Here is a 9160-nt window from a genome sequence, read left to right as displayed (position 1 = left end):
TTGGACATACACCTATGCCAAATTATTTTTTTTGACCATTCCTCTTCCTTATGACCTTTTTCATTATCAAACACAACAGCTTGATTTGATAAGTTATTTAAAGGGGACGGTTTTTTTTTGGGGGGGGGGGGGGGGGGAAGGAAAAAGACAAAGTTCTTGAATGGGAAAAAACAGCTCACACAACAAAGATACACAGAAAGAAAAATCAGTATAAATACTTTCTAAGTTAGGTAACAGACGATTTGGGGTCTGATAAAATCGAGGTTTAATTACAAAAAAGCAGACAAAATCAAAACCTTAGCAAATTTCAAGACTTTCTTCGAACTTGGGAAAGAGTATCTGTAAAATATGGCAGCTGATGTGGCGTGTTGTGGAACAAAATTTTCTCTGTATATTTTAGCAGTGATAGGATTGGTGTTGTTTGCTGGTTTAATGGCAGGTCTTACACTTGGTCTTATGTCTCTTGGACTTGTCGACCTTGAAGTTCTTAGCAAATCTGGCCGTCCCCAAGATCGTCTTCATGCTTGTAAATTTACTCTCTTTGCTCTCTCTATATATTATTATGAAGAATATGTTTAAGTTTGCTGATTTGGGTTTTTATTAGAAAGTGCTAAAGTTTGCTGATTTGGGTTTTTATTTATCTATTTGTCAGCTATATTGATGGTCAGTAGTTTTGATTGGCAAATCTTTACCTGCTATCTTTGTCGCTGTAGTATAAAGTTGTAATCTTTTACTAGTATATATGATCATTTCTTAGAGTTCTCTTTTCTCTTACTAATTTTATGCTGTATTCAAGCTTCTTTTTTTTCTTCTTGTTTCAATTGTTCAGCTGGGTTAGTAAAGGTATAGAATTGGCTATCCCAGAACTAAATTTTCTAAACAAACTGTGAAAAAGTTTGAATCTTGACTTATGCAAAGCATCTATATATCACAAATTCACAATTAAGCAAAAGAGAGTGAATTTGGCCTAAGAAACTGAATAAATTGTCTAGCAGTAACCTTTAATTTGGTAGCCTGTGTCCGTAAGGCAACCAGTAAGGAAATCCAGTATCGACTATGTACTTGAACAAAGGTAACTGAATACTTAAAAGAGTAGGAGAAAAGGTATATGCTACTTTTACTAAATGGACAAATAAGAAAGTCAAGCCACTTGTTGTATCATGATTCTGTAATTGAACCAATATATGAGTTGTATGTATGTCTGCTTTGATCAGTTCTTTTTTTAAGATTTCATCCTTTCTTTGACAGCTAAAATACTTCCAGTGGTAAAAAATCAACACCTTTTGCTTTGCACACTCTTGATCGGCAATTCTTTAGCAATGGAGGTTTGTGTAACATTTACTTATTTGGTTGTAGTTCTCCTTTTATTGCGCGTCCTGACTTATTTGATTACTTTTCTCCTTTCTCTTTATAGTCTCTTCCTATATTCTTGGACAAGCTTGTACCTTCATGGGCAGCAATACTGGTGTCTGTGACGCTAATTCTCATGTTTGGAGAGGTGCTCGATTCTATTCATCAACTTAATCTTTCAGCTTGTTAGCTATGGCCTATGCTCGTCTCTTGTTCTGTAACTAGCCGTCGTTGCTTTTTTATGATTGCAGATAATTCCTCAAGCAATCTGTACTCGCTACGGATTGACAGTTGGAGCCACAGTAGCACCCTTTGTTCAACTTCTTCTCTGGTTATTCTTTCCCATTGCTTATCCAATTAGTAAGGTATAAAGCGCAATCACATTCCATAATCGACTCATGTAGAGTTGTTAAGTTTCCATGTCACTTTTAATGTGGTATTATTTGCTGCAAGAAATGCTTCACCAGTCGTATGTTTTGGTTGCCGATGTGTACTCATAATACAGATTAAATAACAGGGTTAAGAAATAAAACTTCTTGAATCCACTAATATAGTAAAGTTTTCTCCAGCCATCAGATAGTTCTGGACTCAAATTAAGTGTATGAGCTGTTCCTTTTCTGTAGCTTTTGCAGTAAAATGGAAAGAATGCAACATAAATTTAAAGAGAGGAGTTTAATATATTTGCTATTCTGCTCTACTTGGTTATAGTAATAATATCAGAGTTAACTGCATCCCCTCTCTGTCTATCTCTTTTTAATCTTTACCATAAAAGAGAAACTTCTCATGCTAATAATTGGATATATAGAATATCTATTGCTTTATTTGTTAATATAAACGAAACCAACGCCAAGACATCAATGCATAAAATTGACAAAATTTCTTCATGCTGCTTTCTCTAGTTAAGGATCTTATAGATACATCCTTGGTTTTGTTTCTAGGTCTTGGATTGGATGTTAGGTAAGGGTCACGCTGCCCTTCTGCGAAGAGCTGAGCTAAAAACATTTATGGATTTCCATGGCAATGAGGTAATTAGTAGTCTCTACTTCTCAATTTTTGGATATATATGCAATATTCATATATATGCATGAATACTGTCGCTGCTTAAATGAACAAGTTCAGCTCACCAAGATTAGGTGCTAGAGCTGAACCTGTTTTTCAAATTCTCTTTGTTCCTTTTGTTATTGTATGCCTCAGCTTGTTTGCTTCCTATTGCTATGACAGGCCGGAAAAGGAGGGGATTTGACACATGATGAAACAACAATAATTGCTGGAGCACTTGAGTTGACCGAAAAAACTGCAAAAGATGCTATGACTCCAATATCAAAGGCTTTTTCTCTTGATCTGGATGGAACACTTAACTTGTGGGTTTATAACTTGCTGTTTGATCTGATTTCAAGCTTTCACAAACTTGTTATGTTCTAATACCCCCCGCTCTCTCTCCTATGATCTCATGCAGGGAAACACTAAATGCTATAATGACAATGGGGCATAGTAGAGTTCCTGTTTACTACAGAAAACCAACAAATATTATTGGACTAATTTTGGTAATTATGTCTCTTGCATGCAAACTTTACCTTGTGGATTTCACTTATTAGTTGAGGTTTAATTCTCAAGATCATTTATCAAGAGTTCTCATTTCTTTTCTGTGTTACTTTTGCACAAGTGTGTCGTTTTTAACTAACTGATATTGTGCTTGCTCTTTGTACGTCTTCAAATATTTCATGGGCAGGTTAAAAATCTTTTGGCAGTTCACCCAGGAGAATCAGTTCCTCTGAGGAAAATGATGATAAGAAAAATCCCAAGGCAAGGATAAGTGCAGCAATTCTAGAGTTTCCTCAATGTATATGTTTGTAATCAATCAATCAACTATGCCTCCAGCTATTTATCAAAACAATACTTATCCGTTTCAAAGGAAATGGGAGACACTCAGAAAAAAGTAAAGCCAAATAAAACAATGCTTTCTGAAATATAATTGCATCTATGTTATCCGAATTCCATTGTAATGTCCCTTGGTTTCTTCCTTATATAAGCTTATACTTTTGATGGTTGACATCCTTGTTCTTCAGTTGCAATGATTATGCTTCTTGTATTCTTTAAGTCATCCAGCTCTAGTCGTCTGATATAATCATGGAATTCGTTCGTCCAAATACAGTAATTTGAAGTTTACTGAAATAAACTTACTGAGGGTGCCATGGGTTAGCAATTTGTTTAGCAGAATTCCATGATGGCCCTTGCACTTGTAGAATTCACCTACAGATAGCCAGAGTAAGGGAAGCAGTTGACGTTCGACTTATATAGTTCATGCATCGTGGTTTTATATTTAAAAATGTTCAACCCTCTTTTACAATTTATTTCTTATGTTCAACCCTCTTTTACAATTTATTTCTTATGTCCAATACCTTGTTAAATTCTATTGGACTTAATTATACCCTTCTGACTGATCTGATATCCTACTGTGTTTTCTCTACACAAGAAAACTTTGCATAGCTATCCTCTAGTGAATTTCTAAGGATTTACTTATTGTAAAGTGTTTCCTAGATTAATCCACAACCTTTTCATAGATCTGCAGTTTGGATTCTGCAAAGTGTAATATGAGTTCATATTTGAGGAGGGAAAAGGTTACAGCTCAAGCAAATAATATTTAACACGCAATGTTTTTTCTTAAGCTAATTGTGCAGCGTTGATATTTTCAGGGTTTCTGAAAACATGCCTCTTTATGACATTCTGAATGAATTTCAGAAGGGCCATAGCCACATTGCTGTTGTATATAAAGATCTGAACGAGACGAAAGATACGCCAGTGAATGATAAAGGTATTTGAACAAATCTTTTTTCTACTCTGTAGCTGCTTATCCTAGTTTTTCTGTTAAATATCCCATTAAAATGCTGATGTTGATTCGATTCAGTCACTTTAAGTGTTGTATAAACTGATAACCTGTCATGTTGCATCTGATTGCAGATGCTGATAATGCAGCATCAAAATATAACTTGCATGATACAAAGGCCGCATTTCATAAGGCTGACGATGACCAAGTCACAAAGAAATCTCCTCCCCCTACTCCTGCTTTCAAGAAGAGACACAGAGGTTGCTCATTTTGTATCTTGGATTTGGAAAACACTCCAATACCCGAGATCCCTCCCAATCAAGAAGTGGTCGGTGTTATTACCATGGAAGATGTCATTGAGGAGCTTCTTCAGGTGCACAAGATTCTGACATTCATTAGTAATTTTGTCCTTTTCGTGCTGTTGTATTCATCGGTTCACCCCAGAGACGTGAATTTGTGAAGGTTTTCTCTAAAATATTGCACTTCACATCACATGGTTATACGCTTTCACAAGTTTTAAAGATTTTGATGCTACCTGTGTGTATATTACTTTCTCATGTTAACAAATTTCTTAATTTTATTCTTTATGCCAGGAGGAGATATTGGATGAAACCGACGAATATGTTAACATTCACAACAGGTTTGATTTGGCAGTACTAGCTTCATACTCTTTCATTCTATTTCGAGCCACCATTCACTTGTACATCACTTGTTGTGAACTTACTCTTTGCAGGATAAAGGTGAACATGAATTTTTCACTAGATTTTTCGGAGCAGAATTCCACAACGCAGCTGTTAGAGACCCTCTGATTGTTCAATCACTATCTCTCAATAGCTACTTCAAGTATAGCAACATGTTACATGTATAGTTTCCAATGTAAACTTGTTAAGAAAAATCTACTATAGCAGTTCCTTGTTCCTGTATTTTTGTATGATTATTTTAACTTAGATTAGATTGGTCCTATAGAGCGCGAACGCTGAGGTAGATAGTATAGTCCTATACAGAGGAATAGGCTGCCAATTCAACAAGAAATTTGGTTTGGATTGTAATGCAATGTACTGCTAGAGTTTTGAGACACACAAAGTTCAATTACTGAGAACCTAATCAGTTTCCATGTGTTTGTCATTTGATGAACTCTTAAGAAGTTGAATACCTCGCAATATCATTAGGCGCTTGTTTACAATAATGTGATACTTTATGATCTACAACAACCCAATGTTGTCCCACAAGTGGGATCTAGGGAGGGTAGTGTATATGCAGATCTTACCTTTACCTTGGGAAGGTAGAAAGGCGATATTCGATAGACCCTCCAGAAAGTTATTAATGCAAGTAAATAACTCGGCACTCAACCAAGTGCACTATTTACCTTCTTTTGTTTTTTATTGTTATTGTACTTTGTGATCGAATACAAATTAATCTGCATTAAGAAGAGATGCTTTCATTCCATAGGAAAGTTATGCTATCTTTTGCTAGAGATAACCTTAGTTTACAATCAGATGAATGAACCTGTGCGAAAGTTGGTTTGTGTTGTTTCTATCTACTATATCTAAAATAATCAAGTTATTAATGACTTCTCGTCTTTCCATTAATGTGATTAAATTTTTTGAATGACTTCATATAAAGGGAAAGTCTTGCCAAAATACATTAGTTAGACATAGTGACAAATGCCTATCTATATATCCAAAAGAAGAAAAGGAAGAAAGTGGTAAATGCCTACCTCTTGTGTCTCTATCCTTATAAAAGCTTGTTATCCTCTTTTCTTTATTTATATTCTAAAGTTGGTTTGCAGAAATTTTCATATTACAGCTAGAGATGTTGATGAAATGTTAATTTAACTCTGATTAATGAATAAGAGCACCAATGGCTCGTATTAAACGTTGAAGATAAATAGAGCAATCCTAATACAATTTAAATTTGCATTTTACTGTGAATTCATTGTTCGATTTAGATGGTTTTTCCCTAAAAAGAAATCAAATCAAGTATGTCAATTTTTTAAATATTGAAACCAAACCAAATTAAATTAAGTAAGTCGTTTTTTTAGCGATTCGGTTTATGTCGGTTTTGTCAGTTTTTCAATTTTTTTGGATTTTTATCTTTTTTTTCTTAGAGATGAAATATACACTACCAAACACATATTCCGACAACTACATTTTCACCGTAACACTATCAAACCAATTGCTCTTTGAGAAATCTATCATTATCAAGATATATTGATGGTAATTGAATTAAATAGTGATGAATAATTAAGGACTCAACTAAAAATAGATTCTCGTACTTAGCAAAAGAAAACTACAACTACAACGTGAAGGCAAAAAACTAGACTAAAAGTGTAAATGATTAACATGTACCATAATGTAACACCCCGTACATTCGGACTAGGTGTGGATATGTTAAATGGGTATTAATCTGATATTTTAGACATATAAAGTCCTAGCGGGATGAGTATGGGTGAAAATAGTTGTTTTAGAATCAAGATGGAAAATGAGGTGCATAAGATTCGATAAAATCTACGAAGTTTACAAAAGGTCAGTTTTGCAGAAGGTTTAGTGAAAAAGGTGTAAGGTATTTGGGAAAACACGAAAGTTGTAGGCCTTTGAAATAACTTTCCAACGATATATTATGGAGCCCAAACGGAGCTTTATGCAAAAAGTTATGCCCGTTTTACAGAACAGTGGGCAACCACCACGCCCGGACCGCGGCCGCGATTGTGAGGCAGTGTTCCTGCTATTTACCGCGGTCAGGTCGCGTTCGGGCCTACAGGGGCGCGGTGGCGAACTTAGGAAGTCATTTTTTAGCCTTATTTCGTCCCCTACAGCCCCAAAACATAAAAACTTGCTCTAGAAAGGGAAGCTCTCAAAAACCTAACTCCTTAAAGGTCTCTCCACCATCCAAGATAAGTTCTAATGGTGATTCTAAGTTAAGTTCAATTTTCCAACATCTTATTAACATGGGTAAACCCTCCATATCATTAGATATTCGGTTGGGACATCATTGTTGAGAGAAGAAACCCTAGAACTCGAATTCAAGAAGATTGAACATCAAAAAGGTAATATCTTCACCCTCTAATTGATTTTATCATTGAATTAATGATTATAGACTCTAGTTCATGAGATATGAGTTGATGGATTTGATAGAAAAGCATGAACGGTTATAGGTTTGGGTTGTTGATTATTGATTATTGGTTAAGGGTGTTGTTTACCTTATGGGTGATAAAGAATAATGTTGATTATAACCATTTGAGACTTTAGAATTTATCTAGGAGCAAGAGAATGGGTTATTGGGTATAGAGACACCATTAATAAGGAATATGGAGCTTTATTCTCACCAAGTGTTTGATAAAATGCCTAAGTAACCAAAACATGAGAATTATTGCTAATATGGAATCCCTTTGACTTGTATTGATATAGATTAAAGTTGAATGGGTTGGCGAATGTTGTATTACGCTCAAGAGCAGGAAGTTAAGGTATGTGAGACTAACTCTATATGTTTGGGAACGTTAATGATTCTCCCTACACTACGTTTCTTTTACGACGTTACTAATTGCTTCAACAATAGAGTTTAGCTTAGTTCCTTGAATAGTTGTAGAACTTCTATTCTCTAGCTTCATAACTTGTTCATGACTTTCTGTCACGACCCAAAATCCCAACCCGGTCGTGATGGCACCTCTCGTGAGGACAAGGCCAACCAATCAACAAAACAGTACATCTCTTTATAATTACTTAGCAGGAATAAGTCTAAGTCATGGCAATATAATCTTAAATGCAAAATAAACGTGATAGAACAAGGAAAACCCTCCCAACTCAGCCCGAAATCGGGGTGTCACAAGTCATGAGCTACTACAGAGTTTACTAATATTTTACAAAGTCTGGAATTATCATAAATAACAAAGATAAGGGAGAAAACGGGGCTGCGGACGTCAACAGCTACCTCGTTACTCCTAGTCACCGCCTGGTCTGGAAAGAATCAGCGCTCAGGAGCGAACTCAGCTCTGCCTGTATCTGCACACATGGTGCAGGGAGTAATGTGAGTACTCCGACCCAGTGAGTAATAAAAATAAATAACGACTGAAAACATGAAATCTCATAACGGCACAATATAGCGCTATCCCAAGCAGTAAAATCAGTTATACAGTAAAATAGTGAGTATCAGATAATTCTTCTTTTAAAACAGTAAAGACAAATAATTTCCACAGAAAGGATAAATCAAAAGCTTGCCCCTCGGGCTCAATATGTAAATCTCAGTATAGTATCAGCCCCTCGGGCTCACTCCCAACTCACCAGTACACAACATCAGCCCCTCGGGCTCACTCCCAACTCACCACACACAAGCAACGGCCTCTCGGGCCCACTCCCAACTCACCTGGGTACCCTGCGCTCACTGGGGGTGTGTACAGACTCCGGAGGGGCTCCTACAGCCCAAGCGCAATATCAATAGGCCTGAAAGCCTTCACACATCACACACGAGGCCTGAAAGCCTCCTCATATAACACTCGAGGCCTGAAAGCCTCCTCACATCACTCAACATATCCTCACGTATGGCCCTCGGCCTCAATCAGTCCAGAAAATAATCATAAGCCTCTTGGGCATCAGTAAAACAATAGTGCTCAGCTCAACAGCATTATAAATATCATTAAATCTCGAGTTGAGTATAAATGTAGCTGAGTTCACAAAATAATATAATTCAATTGGACTGAGTTCAAATAATATTTCAATTCGTGAGGAAAATAGTGATGTAAATTCACAAAAGATTTCAGATAATTGGCACGAAGCCCAAATATGGCAATAAGCCCAATCATAGTGAAAAACAATAAATCTTTATCAATTACGCGGTAAAAATATCAACTGGGATGGACCAAGTCACAATCCCCAATAGTAAATGACCCCGCGCTCGTCATACAACGCGTGTCTCATCTCAACATAGCAGTATGTTGTGCAATCCGGGGTTTCAAACCCTCAGTGCATCATTTAAAATCATTACTCACCTCAA

General features: G+C 36.2%; 1 protein-coding gene across 1 annotated transcript; it reads left to right on the top strand.

Moving 5' to 3' along the window:
• Positions 1-204: 204 nt before the first annotated feature.
• On the top strand, positions 205-5286 carry LOC104225217 (DUF21 domain-containing protein At1g47330). Its single transcript, XM_009776981.2, has 12 exons — positions 205-526; positions 1249-1325; positions 1415-1498; positions 1602-1715; positions 2289-2375; positions 2572-2711; positions 2807-2894; positions 3080-3153; positions 4044-4162; positions 4309-4547; positions 4768-4814; positions 4908-5286. Exons 1-12 carry the CDS (start codon positions 349-351, stop codon positions 4981-4983), a joined length of 1323 nt encoding a protein of 440 aa, XP_009775283.1. The 5' UTR covers positions 205-348; the 3' UTR covers positions 4984-5286.
• The last annotated feature ends 3874 nt before the right edge of the window (positions 5287-9160 follow it).

Source organism: Nicotiana sylvestris, chromosome 4, assembly GCF_000393655.2.
Source record: "Nicotiana sylvestris chromosome 4, ASM39365v2, whole genome shotgun sequence".
NCBI classification, from domain to species: domain Eukaryota; kingdom Viridiplantae; phylum Streptophyta; class Magnoliopsida; order Solanales; family Solanaceae; genus Nicotiana; species Nicotiana sylvestris.
This window is presented reverse-complemented; position numbering and strand designations above follow the sequence as displayed.